General features: G+C 38.9%; 1 protein-coding gene across 2 annotated transcripts in view; it reads left to right on the top strand.

The window, feature by feature from the left end:
- Positions 1–6257: 6257 nt before the first annotated feature.
- LOC140234681 (RING finger protein 150-like) overlaps positions 6258–21956 on the top strand; it is a 59827-nt gene continuing 44128 nt past the window's right edge. Inside the window, exons 1-2 of one of the 2 annotated variants that reach the window (XM_072314715.1) lie at positions 6258–6674; positions 10471–10937. In XM_072314715.1, the coding sequence (XP_072170816.1) occupies positions 10493–10937 (445 nt within the window). In that variant the 5' untranslated portion in view covers positions 6258–6674; positions 10471–10492. Of the gene's footprint in view, positions 6675–10466; positions 10938–21956 lie in introns of both variants that reach the window. The other variant, XM_072314716.1, reaches the window with a different exon arrangement.

Below are 21956 nucleotides of genomic sequence, written 5' to 3'. Positions count from 1 at the left end.
AAAAAAAAAAAAAAACACACATTAGAATCATCAGCAAATAATAGAAAGGAAAGAATACTATTGATGAATTCGGCATGTCATTAATATAAAGAACAAATAAAAAAGGTCCAAGCAAACTTCCTTGAGGCACTCTACAATTGACATTTTGCATAACAGATGTGTATCCATTAACATAAACAAATTGCTTACGGTTAGAAAGATAACTCCTGAACCACTCCAAAGCCTCTCCTCGGATACCATAATGTGATGAAGAAGTATATTGTGGTCAATGGTATCAAAGGCCGTGGGGTAGTCTAGGAAAACGCCAATATGATGAAATTGATCAATAGCCTTTGAAACTTTATCTAAAGGTAAGTATTGGGTGGGATGTGTTATGGTTTTGCCGGAAGCCAAACTGATAATCAGAAATTATTTTATGAATATCCAAAAACTTTAATAATCTAGAATGAACAAGTTTTCAAGTAATTTCGGAAGTCAACAAATGTTTATGGGTCAATAATTATAAACATCTTCCCGATTCCCCCCCCCTTTTTTTGTAAATGGGAATTACTTTGGAAATTTTCATATCCTCAAGGACAACTCCGTTACACATGTACCAATGGATCAACAATAGAATTCATAATATTTTTAAAAAGAACATCATCAATACTGTCGTGCCCAGCACTTTTCTTCTTCTTTCTTTTTTTCCTTCAAATTCTGAGCAATATCTAACAATTCATTTTTCTCTAAAGGATCGAAAAACAATGAGTTGGGATTACGACTTTGAAGAAAATCAGAAAACTTCTTTTGGGTATCCGGAATATTGCGAGCAAGATTATTGCCTATTTGCGAGAAATATTGATTAAAAATATTTGAAATTGATGTAGCATTGATGTAGGTTATAAATATGAATTTTACGAGGAGGAAAAAGAAGAAGAGAAATTGACGCATAAGGAGTATAAAGAGGAAGGGGAAGTAAAATGTAAACGAAGAACCCACTGTATTTCCGCTCTTCTGTTTCGTATTCATGCATGTAAGAAAATTGTTATTTGCCACACAACGCAACTTGACGGGCTACCTTTTTTTTTTTTTTTTTTTTGACGCTTTTTATAGCCTTCATTCAGACCAATCAAATGAAATTGTTACACTGTAGTGACACAAAAAATAACTATAATACACTGTTTAACGGACAACAAAAGGTTGTGTGCAAAATATAGACAAAACATACATCAATTGTACACATTTGACATGATTCAGTCACCAGTCTGAATAAAGATTTTATCTAAGACAGATACAAAAAAAAAAAAAAAAATGTGAGAGGTGATGGACTTACAAAATCTTTAAAATGTATTCTATTCACCAGTTATGAACATCATAATGACTAATATCTCTCTGGGTCTTATGCAAGTGGAGATTCATAACCAGATAATATTTGATTAAGTTTTAATGGTATGAGGATCAGAGAAAATAAACATGTGGAGCGGGCAAAGCTGAAAACACCGGATATTCAAATAATTTTAAATAGATTGACTGAGGTAAATACAAAAAATATATATATATATATATATATATATCTTAACAAGGTGCAATAGTTAAACCCGGTATTTCATGTAGTATAATTTTCCCATTTCGCGTAGTGTAATGTCAATTTATCCTTTAATGTTGCTTTTTCATATTCAGACTGTTTTGAGGTGGCGATTGCCCTACACATTTCTTTGCAGGTTGGAACTCTTCCAATTTTACGATTAGTGTATCATATACTTAATCAAAATTAACACATGATTCAACAAGGCATTGAGTTTGACATTTTCCCTGAATCCAAGTAAAACATCCAGCCAATTTATATCCATAAACTGAGGAAATTTTAGTTTATTTCCTACCTCGTTCCATATTCGATAAACTAAAGGACAATCATAAAATATATGATAATATGTTTCGACCTCTTCCCTACAAAAGGAGCACAGATTTGAATGTGTTATTCCAAACTGGTGAAGTTTATCATTACAAAAAATAACATTGTGCAGAAGCTTATACTGGAATTCTCACAGCTTCCAGTCTAGTGTTGAAATTCTAGGAATAGAGAAACAGATTGCGTTTGCCGATCTATCCATGTTTATAGCTAATACTTCTGGGTGTTTGGAAAGGAAAGAATCTTCAATTGTACCAATAAAAATATTATAAAACATTTTTGAAGATACTGACACAAAGGGGTACACTTTTTTGTTAATATTAAGATTAATTTAAAAAAATCAGCAGGGTTATCATTCAAAATATGATCCCTCACATTACCTATTCTCGCCACCTTCCACTCTGCTGGAAAATTATTGTACAATTCATAAAGAGAAATTAAATCGTCTACACGTAAACCCTTTCTAATAAAATGCGCCCCTGATCTAATTTTTCCACCAGCATCAGTAACGTGTTTAACTTGAAAAACATTAGCGTTAAATATTTTTTCATTAAAAGAAAAATTCCTTCCTGAAATAAAAGTGTTATTAAAAATTATTTGATTTTCATTGTGCATTTCTTTAACAATAACATTCTTTCCTTTCAAATAATTCCAAATATCTAAAAATTCTAAATACAAATTCGGCGCTTGAATGTTTAATAACCGGGGATCATAATTACAGTGAAAAATTAATCTCCCTCCCACTTTCTTAAATACATATTCAAAAAACTGTTTCCACTTCATATTCTTATCACCTCTAAAAAGTCTCTTAATCCACATTACGCGCTGGGCATACACCATATACCTAAAATTCAGCAATACCTAGGGAGCAGGGAATCGAGCAATTGCGCCATCTATTGGCGATTGTACTGTCATTCTCCACATCGCAGCGAAAGACCTCGATGTGCTTCACTTTCGCGAAGGTGACTCAGTTGGGAATAATGATAAAAACAGATAAGTGGAATTTGCAACAGTCCAAACATCGCTCTACAGACAAACGTAACAAACAATTAGCAATAGTAGCGACGACGCTATCAACAATACGACCTGTGGAAAAGAACCTTTTTTTTTTTTTTTTTTTTTTAAATCTTACTTTGCAGTGATAATGATTGTCGTCGACATGATTATGCGGAAAGTTATTTGGTGCATACCCAGTCCCGAAATTCCAAGTTGTCCTGCCTAAGTTCGCTTTTATAATTCCTTTCAATATATAGGTGACATCGTAGATGACTGTGGAATGTTAGGCAATGAAAACGATTAAAATTCTTTATTCCGAAGGTTCGTATTGTGGAAATGAAAGCCGAAGGTTCGTTAGCACGCTTCTTCTCTTTTTTTTTTTTTCCGGATAAACGGACCTGATTTCATTTTCGGACTATCAAGTTAATCTTCGGAATAACAAAACTTAAGTTACTTCATTTTTGGATTAACGAACCTTCGGAATAACGAACCTTATTTTATTTTCGGACTGACAAACCTTTAAAATAACAAATTTTTGGAATAACGGCACATAATGTGCCGTTATTCCTTTCAATAATTTCTTTCAAGTCTCCCGCATCTTTTGACACCAAATTTGCGATGCCCGGGCGCGTGGTTCCGAAGTTGCACATAATACATGCATGTCAGACCAAAAATTGCTCAAAAACGTGAATTTGTGGACAATTTTAATGCAAACTATGCGCAAGCAAATTTCATTAAAAGCATGATTATTTTGGGGTTTTATTGATTAAAATCAATTAATAACATATTTTCTTGTTCGGAACAATGTCGCGGACAAATTTCATCGAAAAAACAAAGAAATACATAAAAAATGAAAAAAACAATAAAATACTTAAGAAATTTTTCAGATGGCACATTTTTTCTCTTACATTATAAAAAGAATATTTACAAAAAAAATGTGCCTGTTTTGAGGTTTACTTAGTCATTTATACCGAATTGTCTGATTTCATGCATCATTATGCATGAATTAGCATAATGTAGCATATATGATTTTTTTTGGGGGAAATCAACGTCATGGTACTTTAGATTACATCATAGGCAATGTGTGTGCCAATTTTCGTCGCGATCGCGCGGTCAACGGCCGAGATTTGGAGGGGGAGCCTGGGAGCCCCCCCCCCCCCCCCCCCGCTCTATCATCTACTAAGTACCTAAATAGCCCGGCCTAGTTAACACGTTTTAAGATTTAAAGATTTAAAGATTTTAAGGGTTTACATGTTTTAAGATCAAACTCTTCAAAAGAGGTCTCGATGTGCGGTTGAACTCGAAAGTTAATGTATTCCATTTAGAAAGCTCGTACGAAATGATCTTATCAATGTCTATTCAAGGCCAATGTGAAACCAAAGTGATTATGCAACATTCAGGTATAGGTGATGGGACATTGTAAGCCTATAGGCCTAAATCGATGATAAATAAGGGCCGACAGACGATGGAAGCGGCATACTACCGAAATTCAACAAGATTCAACTCAAATTTAGATGATTGCAAAGGCGAATTCCAAAGGCACAGCAACAAAGAATTCATAAAAGTTCAACCCTCTGGCAAGTCTCGCCTTCTTCCTCTTCCTTTAATTTAACGAAAACTTTTATAGACGTAATGTTATTAATAATGCTATGTTTTGTTGGAAGAAAAATGATAATGAAAATGAATGAATTGAATTGAATGTCAATGTCAGAACCGTCACCGACATCGCACTATAATCGCAATACGAAACGTGAGATAGTTATTTAGTGTGACAAAATTGCCACTCAGCGGCTGGAGTCGAACTCAATGGGTATACAATTAATTTTGTATAACAATCTTTGCAAGTACCATGCCCCCCCCCCCCCCCCCAGAAAAAAGGAAACACTATAATATATACCTAAAGCGTTGCCATTGGAATATATCCACACCGGAGAATACGTTGCAGCTAGGTTGAAACCTGGGGTGATGTTCGTTATTCTACGAGTTGAAAGTTCCTTAATCCGAAAATGAAATACTATAGTAACTGGACATGGCATTCAATGCATAGCCGTGTTCGCGAGCGCCAAGATTCGCGAAAATGCACGCGAAAGTTCTGGTCTTGTCTATCGAGCGCCAAGATTCGCGAAAATGCACGCGAAAGTTCTGGTCTTGTCTAATCAATATTCGCGAAAATGCACGCGAAAGTTCTGGTCTTGTCTATTAGACAAGACCAGAACTTTCGCGTGCATTTTCGCGAATCTTGGCGCTCGCGAAATTCGCGAAATTAAAATGCACGCGAACATTCCTCGTTTTAAGTTGTTATTCCTATTAAGGTTCATGGACACATAGAATTTTGTATAGGCCTACCGAGAGGTTTGTTAATCAGAAAATCCGGGCAATTTACCCCCAAAGGGCAATTACCCCCGGCTAAATACTGGTTTGTAAAGCTAGAGTAAAGATTAGGGTTAGGGTTAGGAGTTTGGGTTAGGGTTAGAATTCGGTACAGGATTAGGATTAGGATTAGGGCCAGGGGAAGGGTCCGGGGTAATTGCCCAGGGGGTACTTGCCCTAGACCCCGAAAATGAAATGCCAGCATGCGGTAAGGTTCGTCATTCCGAACATGGACCCTACCATCAGGGTCCATGTTCTGAAGGTTTGTTCATCCGAAAATGTGAAGACGGTGCGTATGGTACTAACAAATGAAAATCTTCAAAGTATTGAAACTTATTTTGTTTTCCGATCAACGACCATGAAGACAATCCCTTGCTACTAAACCTTGAAATAACAGTATTTTTTTTTTCACTGTCGGAATAACGAACCTTCGGAATTCTCCTGAGTTTTGTGTTCTTTATTTAAGAGGGAACTACACTTCGTTATAAGGACAGAATATTGCCCCCCTAAAAAAAAAATATAAAAAAAATCACACACCAAACAAACAAACAAACGCACACACATACACAGAACCAGGTTATTCAAAAGTAGCAGACGTGTGGAGAAAAAAAAAGATACTGAAGTACGCATCCGCATAAAAGCATAACACTATGGAACAGAATTCGATGGGCATACGTGATATAATATAATAGCACTGACCTCCAGTCAGTGAGTAATAGGCATATTTGGAGTAACCCAACAAAGCTTGCAAGAGCAGAAACTAGCATCTTCACTACTGTTGTTTCAGTGCACACTGAACGAGTCAGCGAAATCTCTCCGAAGGCAAGCGAACAAAATAATTTTCTGGCAAGCTAGGCGCTACTGGAAAGCGAGCTTGACAAGCTGTGCACAAAAGCGCATACCACACACACTCGCTGGCTCCTGCATGCTACTGACCCATAGACCCTGCATATATCCGCGCATAACGTATGTTGTAATTGTAATGTGAATGAGCAAGGTTAGCAGCATCACACATCACATCGTTGATACCAGAGAAGTAGGGTACACAAAGAGAAAATGAGATGACACATACTTCATTGCGAAAGTGTGTGTATTCGTATCACAATCGTCTTGGTTCTTAGCCCGAGAGGGGCTTTATGGATTTCTAGTCTAACGTTAGTAAGGAATCCGTGAAATGCTGATTTCGTTATTGTTTAATAAAGTTGTTACGTAGCTGCTGACCCGAAGTCGAAGAACACATCAACAGTGATAAACCGTAACTGGTTGAATCACCAGCATAAAGCAGCACAACACACAAGGACCTGCCGCAACGACGAGAGTGTAGAATCGATCCTCGACGGCATCTGTTTTTGGCCATTTCGTGGAGGATTGGGCTCCATATAATTGTAATACACTGCTCTGCAGTGCTTACATATGCCCCGTGAGTATCACATAAACACTCTCCTTTAATATGTCTGTTATCAAGCAGTCTAATATAATTGTTACTTATTGACAATTTCTTGTGTTCAGGTGTTGGGTGCAGTTTATAATGTAAATTAAATTTTGACATGCATTAGGCCTAATATTATATAGATGGAGAACTGAAGTCGAACTAGAAGAATCTGAGCTTTAATAGTTTAAAGGCACTACAGGTGCTGTAACGCTAAAACTTTAACATTTAGATCTCGGCAAGCCAAAAAGGGCTCAGAAATCATCTTCCACCATTTTGGTCATTTTGGAATTGGTTGCTAGTTGCTCTCATATAAACACTGTCACTGTGTTAGGGCCTCCCTAACTAAACTGTTTTATCACTGTTTACACAGATCTAACGAATAACGTTAACATGGTTAACTTGTGAATAGATTCTATATCAAAGTGGTCTAGATACATCTACCAACCAAGAAACTTTTTGGAGTATTTTAACTAATTTAAAAAAGTGTCAAATAATTTTGATTGTATGTGTACGGCTTTCAATAAACTAAAAGCATGAAGCGCCCTCCCCGGTCCCGCTCAGTAGTGGGCAATCATTGTACTGACACTAGATATCTACCTTGATCTGCGAATGCCAGAGTACAGTGCAGTGGTAGGTCCCATAAATCACCATTCACTGAGCAGCTGGTCTGTATGAAATGCCATTTGAGACGTGCACAAAAAAGGCGCGGATGCCCGCCTCACACTATAATTTTTACTAGCGATCTAGCTAGCCTGCTGTGTGTTTCAATGCAACATTTATATAATATTGACTGGCCTCGAGGGAGATACCAGAAAATATTGCCCAAACTGAAAGAATATTGCCCGAGTCGAAGACGAGGGCAATATTCTTTCAGTGCGGGCAATATTTATCTGGTATCTCCCTCAAGGCCAGTCAATATCATAATTATTACTATCCCCTAGGTAAATTGAGAAAATATCTGAATACAGCTATACACTATGATATAGATCAAGCCACATTTGACTACCTGTAAATCATCACCAACATGTCGAATAATTGAAAAATTGTTCATCAATGTATATCATTCAACTCCAACTTCAAAGATACTTATGTAGTTGTAACAGGCGAACTTCAAACATCTGAACGCTTTTACACTTTATTTTTGCTTCTGTTTCAATTTGGAGAGTTGTAATAACTGATGGTCACTGTGCAGTTAGTCATTGTTTGACGCGTCGTGCTGCTGGAACTAGTGGAAGTGGTCGACCTTGTATGAGTTGATTTATCGGCGTTCTTCTGAGGTGCGTGTAATCGACACGCAGCGACGTCCTTGAATGTTTTTTCTTCGTGGTCGATCGGAATGTTTACATGAGGTGGGAAGAGAAGGAGTGAAATCTCTCTTCCCACCTCCCTGTTTTACAGTGCACTCCCGTTATAATGAACACGCGGTTATAACAAAATTCTGGTTATAACGAAGTAAAAATTTGGGCTGCAATGTCATCCACTCTATACATAATCGTTTATTTGTTTGGTTATAACAAAATTCCGTTATGACGAAAGAGTAACTGCCGGTCCCGAGGATTTCGTTATAACGGGAGCCCACTGTATATGTAAAACCCCGGATGCTCGTAATATGCTCTAATATCGCCCGCTGAACTCCCGACCCTGCAAAATAACAAATGTAATTGCCTCGCAAAACTACCTCGTATAGGTAATAATGAGTGATATTGCATGCCGTTGCTCTCCGTTTGTAGGATGTTCCAAAGTCGCAGGCTGTTGTGTCGCAGACATCATACTGTGTGCAGTATGGCAATCTTCTGTGATGTGACAGTATAAAATTATACTGTGAGAAATCGCACAGTGTGAGGCGGATTTAAAATCAGTATGTAATGGGAAGCTTGCCACAACAATCTTGTAATTCCATACCTTCTTCATTCATCCGCTGCTGCTACATACCACCCTACGCAGACGAGGTGTGAGTGAGTGTGTGCATGAGGTGGCCGGTGGCTGCCTATACACCAGTAGCTACATGTATTGTTACAATGTTAGTATACGAATGTACCCTAGACGGTAACACTTTAGACGAATCAGCATAAGATTTTGCTGGATTTAAAAAAAAAAATCAAAGAATAGCATCGATAAGGACAGTGGACATATGCCCACTGATATGATAGATATCCATTTTTAATTATCCATCCAAGCTGCATGCGATTCACTCTTGCGCGTCAGATACATTTTGTACTGCAATAGCCTGACCCGTGTAATCAATATTATTGGTTATATTACAGGCCTACTATCTTGTTGCAAGTGCTGTGAGATTGCAATGTACTTGCAGTGTACTTTTTGTTTCTACATCCATATGGGAACTATTTTTTACCTTTAATGTGTGCAGAATTTTAATTGGTCGTGAATAGACAGTATTTTGGTTTGTTCTCTTTATTATTATTTTTTTCTATCACTTGGTTAGTACAGGGATGATGGTTAGCATTTAGTGTCAGCTCTATATTAATAGGTAAGTTACCATGGTCTGTTTGTTGTGTGAAGCTCAGAAAAGGAAGCTTATATGCAGGAAGTGAGCTGCAGACAACAGCCCTGCAGACGTGTACATCTACCTACATGTAGTACTATCTAAAGGGTAATTAGCTTGTAATTAGTTGTTGAGACTGTTCATGTCAGTAATCGATGAAATGGCAACCCAAAGAGTTGGGTGTAGGGAGCCACGTGCAATTAAAATCAGAAAATGACACATCCTGATATTCTTGTTCCCACAATTGTTTTCCGGCATGTTTCAGTTTCTCTGCAATGTCATTACAATCCTATGCAAATTTTTCGGTCATAAGTAATGAAACTATTATCCCTTACAATGCAAGATGCAACTTGAATGTACAGAAATTGCTCATTCATTACTTCTTGTAACGTTAGGCATTATGATGAATTGTCAGGGTATGGTGGCCTTTTACACTCTTGTACAATAAACAAAGTTTCTCTTCCATGTACTTTTTTTTTTGTCTCCCCAAAGAAAGAGTCACGAATGTCTATACTTATTGCTTGGCTGCTCTGGTTGAGTTTTCTTACCCTGGGAAGAGATAGCAAGTTGCCTATTCAGAACCACTACCTGTGCCCATAGTTTGTGCAGTACATACAGTGTACTGTGAGAAACTCTTAAATCAGTAAGAAGTGCACTAGACACGTTGAAGATTTTGTATGTTAGAAAATGTTTTGCGTCCCAGATATACATGCTGGTTCCATTAGATAGAATTGTGTTGTTGCTGCATTGTCTAAAGCAGGAAATGATTGATCTCAATTTGACATTTATGGCAGTTAATGCCTAGCAAAGCTGGATATCCTGTGTTATATTCTGTATATAACCATATATGTAAAGAAAAAAAAATTGTATGTGTGCAAATTCGCAACCATACCTTTGTACATGTAGTTCCCTTTTTAAGTGAACATATTCAAACATGAACCTGCCTTGTGGAAGTAAGCATTAGGTTATCCGTGTGTCATGTGCAAGTGTCAGAGTCACATATTTGTACAAATTCCTGTCCCTATTAGGTTAACCTGTTGAGGACGGACTGATTTTGCTATAACACGCATTCGCCATAGGCACTTTCCCGAGTATACTCGGTACTTAACCTCAACGGGTTAAGAAGAGTGTTGAGATTTGTGAGTGCAATCAATGTATAAAACAAATTTAACATAACTTCTGTACACGGTACCAAATATGTGCTGAAACTTTTTAGGAATAGTATTCAACATCTAATCTGTATGTTTGTTTTTGATGTCACACACATTTGTACCAAGACAGGTGCTGATCGGAGGCTGTGAAGATGAGGATCCTGCCGCCGTCGATTCAAGAAATCCCCAGGTTCCTGCACCACCTGTGGATCATCTGCTTTCTCCTGCCGCCCTCGTGGGGCCAGAACTATGACCTGTACAGCCAGCAGGACTCGTGGACCACCGCCATCCTCATACTTACCTACCAGCATCCCGTCACCAAGAATGTGACCACAGAGAAGGAGGACTCGGGCCGCTTTGGGACAGGGACGATAAAGGACGCCAGGGGGGATCTGCTGCGGCCGCCCCGCAATGCCAATGGCTGCAATTCCATACCAAAGAACCAGATCCCCAAGAGGGCATGGATCGCCTTGGTCAAACAATTTGGGAATTGTCTACCAGAAGAGAAACTGGCGTTTGCGGAGCAAGCGAACGCATCTGCCGTTATCATGATCAATGCCCCTGAAGCTTCTTCTATGACATCTGTTGATTTTAAAGGTATGTATTATAATGAAAGCCAAGTCAATATCCTGCTAAGGGCTTCATATAAAGGATGAGACTGTAAAACTGACATGCTTGTTCAAATTTTGTGGATTTTCTTTCTTAATGACATTAATGTGTTCATACATCTCCCTATTCAAATAGTTGCATGCCTGTCTTTTGATGACTGTTCAAGAGAGTGCTATATTCATAAAAATTTGTGCTACATAACGTAAGATGTCACATTCACAGTATGTGATTTGGTATTGGGTTTAATACCATGGGGGAAATCGTAGGTCCTGCCATGATTCTAGTACCATGAGTTCATCGTCAGCTGAAATTGGTTGATCTCCTAGAAGAGGAAGATGAAAAATGTGGGCCTCCTCAGGGGAAGGGACCATGATTTCCCAATGTGAAGCAGAGGTTACCCTGTCATGATGGAACAGCAGCATAGAGCTACAACGTAGTCTGCGCACTACAATATATGACCTTGTGATTAACCACGCCAATCAGGAATTGGTTACTCCAATGTCGTCTGTACCCTGGCTCTGATATAGGAGTTGTGCCAAGCCTCTGTTCTGCAAACACAAGATTAAGAGGTTAATGGGCCATCACTGATCGGCCTAATCATTGGTAAACATGGCAGGGGGGAGATGCTGAATGGACTGTACGATCGCCCAGCGCAAAGTCCTCCTTCGATGACTTGATCAACGTTTAAAATTAGCCATGGCAGGGCTCGACCTTAGCGGGAGCCCGGGGACCATTGGCTCCCCAGAATCGCTACGGGCTCCCCAGAAATGTATGAAAAAAGCCCGGCTGGCTCCTTAAGTTTTTTTGCCGTAGAGTCTCACGTTTCAAGACAGAATCATAGTTTATGTACACACTCACACTATTGACGAGCGCGAGCGGCCACGGCGCGCGCAGCGAGCCCTGACGCTCGAAGTTATTATCCCTACAATTGCAATATGGACTACACACTGACTGTTTCATTCTCCAGCCGGCCCACGTTGCCCGCATGTGTGTGTGTCTGTGTGTACCCGACGTGTGTGTGTTCGTATCTTCTATTATAGAATTTAGTGTGCGCACATGCAATTCGCTGCTTGCGTACTGTGTACACCGAACGGAACTTCGCGCGCCTGAATCCCTGTCGCCTACGGACCCTGGATGTTTACATCGATCGCCGTGGTATCCCCATGTGTGGCCGGCTGGGGCTATAGTAGCTTAGCTAAACTCTGTACCCAGCTGCCACTATCAATGTTCAGTACCCTATTTCGTTTTGAGTCGGGGTAGAAGCACTCTGTTGTGCAATGTCTGCTTCTTTTTCTCTATTTCTTCCGCTTTTCCTTGCCTCCCAAGTACAAAATGATTTTTAGAGTGTTGTGTGTGTTTTTTGTAACGTTATTGCATCATTTTTCTGCAAGGAAGAGGTGAGTTTCTGTTTGTGTATTGATGAGCACTGCAGTAAATGTGCAGGTGAAAAGCGTTCGAACTTTCTTTCCCGAGTATCGTGAAAACTCGATGTATTTCTAGGCCTATTAAAGGAGATCTCATATCACAGAATACTTATAACGAACTATTTTCCGGTCAAAATGAATTAATTTCCTTTGTTTTGTATCGTTTATTGACGATCCCAAGGATCTCGTCGCAATACCGAGTTTCCGATGTGTATTAATTTTCGCGTAGCTTTCAGTGCTGCATACATTTGCTAGGGCCTAATCCCACTACTAAACTTATCGTTCTATTTCTGTCGTTTCTCACACCTCGTTTGGTACGATTTCTTCCATTTTGTATCACTTTATCCGTTCCCTTTAGACTTTGAAATATTTAAACGTAATTTTTTGACGTGTCTCGCACTGTTATTTTCGTAACGGCGATTTCTCCGCTTTGCTGCAATACTTTTTCGAATCGAAGCGACGTGTGTTGTCTTTTCTAAATATTTGTGTTGTTGGGAGGTGTTGATACTTTGTATTTGTTATTTATTTTCCTCGGTTTTTATCTCGAGGGACTGTGCGTGTTTCTTAATGTTGATAGGAAAGGCTAAAATGATCTGAGTGATGTCTGATGGTGATGATGAAAACTATGCTGGTATAAAATGACGGCTTACTGCAAATGCTGAGCGTACGTGCCGTTTGTTTTATTTCACTTTCCCTCTTATTCTTCTTCCCCCTTACTCTTCTTTCCCCTCCAAAGAATGATAAAAAAAAAAGAAATTACATACACCTCACAACAAAAAGATCCACGATCTACCAACCTTCGTAAAGTTAAATCTAAATGTTCAATATCAGCACAGAATAAGGAGAAAGCATGAATTACAATAAATTAGAGCGAAGAGATTGTGAAATACTGAATACATGCGCGCAGTCTCTTCGGCTCGAAGAAACGTGACACCCACCCCTCTCCCCTTGTGGAAATTTCCACAAAAGCAGGTGCCACACCCAGGTGCGTGCCAGACGAAAGAATGCGCGCAATGGAATAAACAGCGTGTAAATATCCTGGAAATATCGATCGAAGAACCAGCTCAATAGTTGAATTAAAGGAATCATTGCAAAGATACCTTGATTCTAAGATTTTATAGCCTTTCTTTTGGCGCATAGCAGGAAACATCAGTCGAATATAGTGTACTTAATCGAATATCTTATGTTCCCTGAACAATAAAAAAGGATCGATTAATCAGTCAATTAAAAAGGCAATCACAGAAATACTTAAAAGGTCTCGTATGCCCAAACAAATTCACTATGAGTAGGGCCAATGAGATGCAGTCAGTACATGGTTAGACAGCAAAATCATGACAATTAATTTCAGTTCATACTCATCATAACTGCTTATTACTTCAAAGTTTTGGCTATCAACATTCGTTCGTAGGTGTGTTTTGTTTGTTTTGTATGTTTTTCCTCGTGAAAGACGTAATGACTTCTTCGTATCGAATGTAAACTGCATGTTAAATAGCGTAAACAAGCCATCAGCTCAGCTATGGCGCATTCGATCCATCGAACTTGCAGTAACCTCTTAAGCCCCCGTCACACTAGAGCGTATCTAGCCAACGAATGCCCAGCGGATCCGAAAATTTGGAGATACGCTCACATCCGTTGCTCATCGTTCGTGACCCGCTTGGCGTTCGCTGTATCCGCTAGCTGTTCGCAGAGATTCGCAGAGATCCGCCGGAGACAAATTTTGATTTTGGACATGTCCAAAATCTTGAGCGGATGACGAACGGAATGACAATACGCTTTGTGGTCGCTTAGCGCCCGCTGATCGAAAGTTGTGGTCGCTCTGCGTTCGCTTCTCATTCGTTCGCCGTTCGTCCAAATTCGCACAGCAAATCTGGACAGCACAGGTAGCATTTATCAGTTGGTCATCAGAAATGGAGGACGCTCAGAGATTTCAGATGCAATATCTTCTAGCTGTTCATCAACATGAGTATGACCTAAACCAGCTGGCAATCGCCAAATACATCCAAGACAAGAGAAAACGGAGGAGAGGAAAACATCGAAGAACGATGTGGACCAGGGCCTGGATCCGAAGACGAGGGCAGTTCGGGTTGTATAATCAGCTTCTCATCGAACTTCCGGGATATTAAAGTCCCGGCGTTTGCCTCTGGCTTTTTTTTTTTTTTTTTTTCGCTGAAGGTCCAGGCTAGGAACAGTTGGAGGCAACAGACGTAATGGAGGATGTTGGACTCCTCACATCATCGTCAACGTGATCATCAGAAGGAACACAGGAATCTTGAGGACTGTCGAGGGTAATGACATCAGCAGCACTTGGTGCTGACTTCTCCTTCCTTCTTTTGGGGGCCATTCTCACAATCACAACGTTACTCGACACTGTCACTACTCAAAATGATTTGGTAAAATGTGCGTCAGTCGAGATCCGTCACGTGACTGCCGCAGTATCGCTCTGCATATGTTGGGCATTCGCTCCTCATTCGCTTTGTCCGCTCAGCATCCGCTGGACGGACTGTACGCATTCGCTTTCATTCGCTACTTAATCCGCTCGTAACACGGTTAGCATATGCTCATCATTCGTTACGCGAACGTTCGAAAACGACGTTTTGCTTGCGGATTCGAGCGGATTCGAGCGTATCTGGACTTTGACAAATTTTGCCCATCCGCTAGGCATTCGCTGATTTATACGCTGTAGTGTGACGGGGGCTTTAGGCAGGAGCACATGGCGCATTCCTTATGAAAGTACAACCACGTGTTTGCACATTGGCACAAGCACACACAGGGCGGCATTTTGCGATCATCGTTATAGCAGACTTTCCGATTCCAGTCAGGGTAAAAGAAATTGGAATACCAGTACTTTCGGAAAATACTGATGTTTAAAATCCAGTAAAATTAAAAAGCCTGAAAACAACGCATGATTATGTTTTATAGTAAACGATAGTTGGAAACACCGAACAGAGTTTTGCATTCACTCACACAGAAGCTTTCTTTAGAAGATGAAAGCATCCCCCTTCCCCGCTAGATAGTGGAAGCTTCCATAACCAGCCCAGCAAGTTTCTGGAGGTACATACATGCACTTTTGTACTTGCAGTCTTGTACACATGCATTGAGAGAAAGCAATCAATCAACGCTGAACATTGCATAGTTTGGATTCTTTATCGTGCTGGTGACCAGCTCGATACTTCAGCATGATTGTGTCGTAATGTTATGTTAAAGAGCTTGTAGGCCTTATAAGTCGACAAGTTTAATTCAAAATGGCAAAAAAGAGGGAGATGGAAAAAAATACAGATTCTGGTGCAAAATACGGATTTTGGAGGTGCTGAGTACAGATTTGTGCTTCCAAAGGTTGGCAGCTCTGCTGATCAATCAACATGTGGCGTTCAATAATTGTTTCTAACCCACACCTTGAAGCTGAAAAAAGAAGAACCGAGAAAGAAAGACAATAATTATGAACAGACCTGGGTAAGAAATTACACAAGGGAATGGGAGAGGGACCACACAAAACACCTACACACACACACGCAGGTGCACGGCAGGCACAGGCACACACACACACACACACACGCACGCACACACTGTGACTGTGCTAAAACCCGTTAGAGACTAAGAACCAGCAGGGAGGTGAGAACCAGGTATCTCCGGCTTGTGTCTGTGGAGAAATGCATTAAATGAAATCTTCTCCACCAGGTTAATACATGTAATAGACCTCTACTGCTGATTGTGACTGAGGGAAACATGGCTCCCTAAAACTCAATTTGGCTCCCTAAAAAGGTCCCTGAGGAGCCCGGCTGGCTTCCTAGAAAAAAAGTTAAGGTCGAGCCCTGCATGGATATTACCGTGTGTAGAGCAGAGGAGCCGAGAAGATCTTTGCTAGCATTCATTTCAAATTGCTTTATACATGTTAACCCTATTTAAATCAAAACTTGATGTGATTAGCCATTCAGTGTGCCATTTTTTTTTTTTTTTTTTTACTTCCAATCATTTTATTGTAATCTGCAGTGCACAGAATAAAGGGCCACGTGTACTGCAGAGCCACAAGTTTCCGCATGCATGAAACTGTCACAAAATTTCATGGGGAGCTAAGATTCGCCAAAGTAAAATGCATGCAAAAGTTTTTGTCAGCACAATGCATTCAATGCCAGATACTAATTTTGTGAATGCTTGTGGCTTTACAGTAATTGCATTGTGCAGTGATGGAGTTATGGTTACAGTAAGTCATTTGAACGTAGTTATTGTTATTTGTACATGGATTTTTGATTTTATTTTTATGCCTCCGCCACGAAGTGGTGCCGGAGGCATTATGTTTTCGGGTTGTCCGTCCGTCCGTCCTTCCGTCCGTCCGTAATGAATTTTGTGGACAAGGTAACTATCGAAACCTGTTGAGGTATCCTAATGAAACTTGGCATGTATGTGTATTAGGGGTGAAGTTGTGCCTATCAACTTTTGGGTGCACATGCTCAAGGTCAAAGGTCAAAAGGTCAAGGTCAAATATATAAAATTTCACTATTTCCACCATATCTAGTGAATGCCTGAAGATATTTTCTTGAAACTTAGTGTATACATATATTACCCAATTAAGATTCTCTGGTGAAAGCTTGGGTCATGAGGTCAAAGGTCAGGGTCAAATACATAAAATTTCACCATTTCCACCATATCTATTGAATGCCTGAAGAGATTTTCTTGAAACTTAGTGTATACATGTATTACCCAATTAAGATTCTCTGGTGAAAGTTTGGGTCATGAGGTCAAAGGTCAAAGGTCAAAAGGTCAGGGTCAAATACATAAAATTTCACTGTTTCCACCATATCTATTGAATGCCTGAAGAGATTTTCTTGAAACTTAGTGTATACATGTATTACCCAATTAAGATTCTCTGGTGAAAGTTTGAGTCATGAGGTCAAAGGTCAAAGGTCAAAAGGTAAAGTAAAAATATTGAAACTTCTTTTTTTTCTCCGTACCTTGGAAAATTGTTCAAGGTATCTTCATGGAACATAGTATATACATGTACTGACTGGAAGTGATTATCTAGAGAATGTAGGGTTCATGGGGTCAAAGGTCAGGGGTCAAAGGTCAAGTGCAAGACTTCAAAATTTTACTATTACCCTCATATTTATGCAATGCCAGCAGGGTTATTTTTTTACACTTGGTGTATGCGTGTGAAACCTAATAGAAATTCTCTGGAAAGTTTTTTTTTTCTCTTTTTGCCTCAAAGGTCAAAAGGTCAAAGATCAAGTGAAAGTGCTGAACTAACTTTTTCCTCCATACATGTATCTCGGAAGTGGCTCAAGTTACCTTGAAACTTGGTACATATTATGCATGTTCTACCTGAAAGTAATTATCTTATGAAAGTCAAGTCAAGGGCCAGATGAAAATGGTAACAATTTACTATTCAATTCAAAAATTGCACTTTTTCTCCACACCTGTACCTTGAAAATTACTCAATGCCTAAATGTATGAAAGGGTCAAAGTCAAGTTAAAGTCCTTAAATCACTAGATACATGCTCTCCTATTCATCCAATTAAACCATGTCAAGGAAGGTGAACATTCAACACATTTGTGACAAACTTGTCATTCCAATATTTTACCAATTTTGTGAAAATGTAATCACACAGTGTCCACATGTACTATCTAGACTTATTGGGAAAATCATGCATTATGGCGGAGGCATACCAGTCGCCAAAGCGACATTTCTAGTTTATTTGTCTTTTTAAAGTGGACCACTGGGTTGAGCTTTACATTGGATGTATACCATGATTTATATCTTTAAAGGGTAATTCAATCACATGACTGATCGATGTTTATCCTTTCATATATCAAAGCTGCCCTTGAAATCTATCCAGCTCATTTCCAGTTTACCTTGCCTCTAATATATCACCTCAATGCCAAAACAAAAATAACTCGTATACAATGTATGATAAATGAGGAAATTGTATTTTAAGAGCTAGGAAATATCTTTGATACGAACATCATCTTCTATTTGAAGAGAAGAAATGCCTTGATCCATCACTTGTTTGTGCATGTACACATGTAAATACAATTACTTTAAGCATTTTCAGTCCTCAGTAAGTCTATTTTTGTTTTAATTTTTTTCCCTGTATGTTTATTGTACACATGTCTAATCAACTAAGAGAATGTGTTCCGTTTCATTAGAATTTATTTTGTTTACCATTGAAATATGCTAACTAACCCTATTGACACCTTGCCATGATCATCTGTCATTGGATAGACTGTATGTCATCCTAACACATTATGCATTCAATTCTAAATTGATTACAATGTAAACTTACAATGTATTTCAACTTCCACCCATTTCTTTTTTATGTTCTTGGATCTTTGTTCTTTATACAGCTTTTTTAGATCACACATAAACCCTGGATAAAGCTTTTGATATTATTGAATATATGTGTACTGTAAAACTAGAATTTGCTGCACGAAACTTCCGCAAATTGGATCTGACGGCCTTATTGGGGACATGAATTGCCACTGGCATTCAGTGCATGTATAGACAAAATCTTGTGCATGCATTTTAATTTTGTGAATCTTGGCTCCTCACGAAATTCATGAAAATTTTATGCACATAAAAAGTTCTAGTTTTACTAGAAATCTAGTCCAGTAGGCTCACTCAGTATTACAATGTAGTTATGAGACTGTGGAGATATTCTGATGTACATGTAAAACGCAGTAAGCAGGTATCAACATGTAAACATGTATAACATGTTTACCTACAGTACAACGTACACCTAGAGCTTTAGACACAGTGTAATTAAATGACGACAGACTGGTCCTTCTTTACAGTGCAACTTCCCCCCTCACCTCTCAGTGATAGATCATTTTAATGAGTTTCCTTCGTGGCATTCTATTTGCTGTGACTGCTATATTCATCACCAGAGTCTGGCATATCAGTGAGCGAGAGGGGGAGAGAGTATACATAGGGAGCGCCTGTGTTTTGTTACCTGTGGCAGGGGCATGGGCGCAGAAATGTGTGGAGACGTTCCCCTGTTCATTATGGTGGCTTGTTATTTCATTCCATTGAAGGTTTACCTCAGTCTTTACATGTGGCACAGTTAAATATATTGGGAGCCCACCTAATGACAGGCAGCCCGCATGTTTTGGCATTGTACAGAGCGCTATTGTAGGACTGGCTGCAAATGCATGCATTGAAATTCAATTTAGGCTGATTGGTGGTAGGTAATTTATTAGGGGAGAAGGGAGGAAAAGAGGTTACTATTCCATAAATGAGTGGAGGAAAAAGTAGTGTAAAAAATATAATTGTGAACATTGTAATTGTAACAATTGTTGTTGAAATATGAAATGACCAAGTATTATTGTTGTGGTAACTGCAGAAACAGAGAGAAAGAAAAAAAACAACAACAACAGAAACCTGCAAAAATCTTTATAATTTCAGCAGACAATTAAACAGAACATCATGTGACAGGATTGCTGATGAGTTTCCAAATGAGAAACATTCTTCTGAATGTGAGATATAAGCAATTGCATTCTGAGATTTTTATCTTTGATTGTAGATGAAAACTAATTATGATAGATATGTAATGTACAAATGTATGTAATTATTAATGTTGTATGATATTGTAGTATGTACTGTAAACCAGAAATATTCATTGTGCATTCTAATTTCTTGAACTTTGTGAGAGCCGAGATTCGTGATATTAAAATGCATGGAAAATTCCTCTACACTGTATTATATGCATGGGATGCCAGTGGTATCTGTAAAAATCTTGTGCCTCGAAAAAGACTAGGCTCCATCCAATTCATGGAAATTCCATGCTGCGAAAAAAATCTTGCTTTACAGCATGTGGCATGGTTTAGCAGTTTCATGTAAAACTCTGTTTCTAAAGCATACATGTGTAAGAACTTCAAGTCTACCCCAAAAAACCAACAAAATTTAGCCAGTGTCTAGGTTCTGTTTTGTTTGTTTGTTTATTGATAATTGGGAAACAGGAGGATGTGTTGTGTGGCAATAATCTTTTTCGTGTCTATCTAACACAGTCAAAATGTCAACTCATGAGTAGTTAAACATTCTCATACAAAACAGTGTACACAGTCACACAAAGTCTTGTTTACCAGGAAGTGCACAGTAGTACTTAACCAGTTTTGTGAACATGCTACGTGTATAAGACATGTACACTGTTTGACACCCTAAGTAGTAAATTGTGCCTCTTAATTGTAGAGGATGACATGCAGGTGTTAGTAGTACTACGACTCGTAATTGATTACAGTGAGGTACAACTTTTAAAAGGAATTGAGGACAAGTGGATTAGACACAAGCAAGTAAGCTTTTTTTAATGCTTTTATAATAAACAAATTCACCCACACATATGTGAAAGAATTATGCTGTGAGGATTGATTTTCATATTTAGCAAAGTTTTGAGTGCTTAAAGTAGGTTTGGCATGGATAGTCCCGAGTGTTTGTGGCTTGAGGACAGATAACTCTGAGGCTTGAGTCTGCAGTACCATGGTAATAGACTACAGGCCAGCGAACACCGAAACATGGGTAATGCACAGTCCTTTGGTTTATATTCTCAACTTTCACTCTTTCATGAGAGGGATTAGGTGAGAGGAAGAGATTGGGGATTAGTTGGGGTGTAAAAGTTGATCATTAATCTAATGCAACTGTCATTAACTGTGAAAATCGATAGCCTCGAGCAGGGAGGAATCGTGTGCCTATCAGTGCATGTGTTATTTGTTTTGTGATTGTGTGTATACAGAGGTGATGACACTGTTATTAATGGCATAGTTTTATCAATGTCTACAGAGATATATTAATAGAGGCTGGCAATTTCAGAAAGCAAGTACAAACTGGTTTGTTCATGTCCGTCCTGTATGACGTTAATGCAAAAACTCTTTCCAGATGGAAATTACAATTCAGAAAGCTGATTTCACATTTGTTCTATGAAGAAGTTCAAGTATGCTATTGATTGCAATATGAATAAGACTGTTTCCTTATATATCGAGAGTACGTAATTTGAAACACAGTTGTATGGGCACATCACTAGAATAATGATTCAAATTACACTTTAATCCATGTGAATGCAAACTAGAATCACAGAGGGTGATTTGAATTGTCATTTCATTTAATAGTGATTCAAATGATGGTCCGGAGGTGTTTTCCAGTCACAATTCACCAGAATTTCAGATCAAAACAGTTCTCTGTGTACGAATTGACCTCTAAATTGTGTTGTGGGGCACGGAGCTTACGATGACCTTTCACCCGCAGAAATACTGTGCTTCACAAATGCGCGCACTGCAGTCAAAGCGTGTGCTACTTGCTGCTCAAGAGTGATTAATGTGAACTCGAAAAGAAGCTACACCTCCCTTCCTTGCTTTGAAATTGAAAACTGCAGAATCCACAAAGCCTTCTTCAGTCGTGTGTATGAAGGATGAGTTGAATCATAATTGTAATTCAGCATTGTAATTACATTCCTCGAGCTAAGTTATCATGACAAACTTGGACAAGAATTACAAAAAAGTTTGTATCACTTTGTTATGTTGCCAATTTTCATGATGTCATGTGATAACCCTTTTGGAAAACTATACACTGTATGCCTTCATAGTTTGTGGACTAGGAGGCTATTTC

Source organism: Diadema setosum, chromosome 11 (genome assembly GCF_964275005.1).
Source record: "Diadema setosum chromosome 11, eeDiaSeto1, whole genome shotgun sequence".
Lineage (NCBI taxonomy): Eukaryota > Metazoa > Echinodermata > Echinoidea > Diadematoida > Diadematidae > Diadema > Diadema setosum.
Note: the sequence above shows the minus strand (reverse complement) of the source record. Positions and strands in the feature narration are given on the sequence as shown.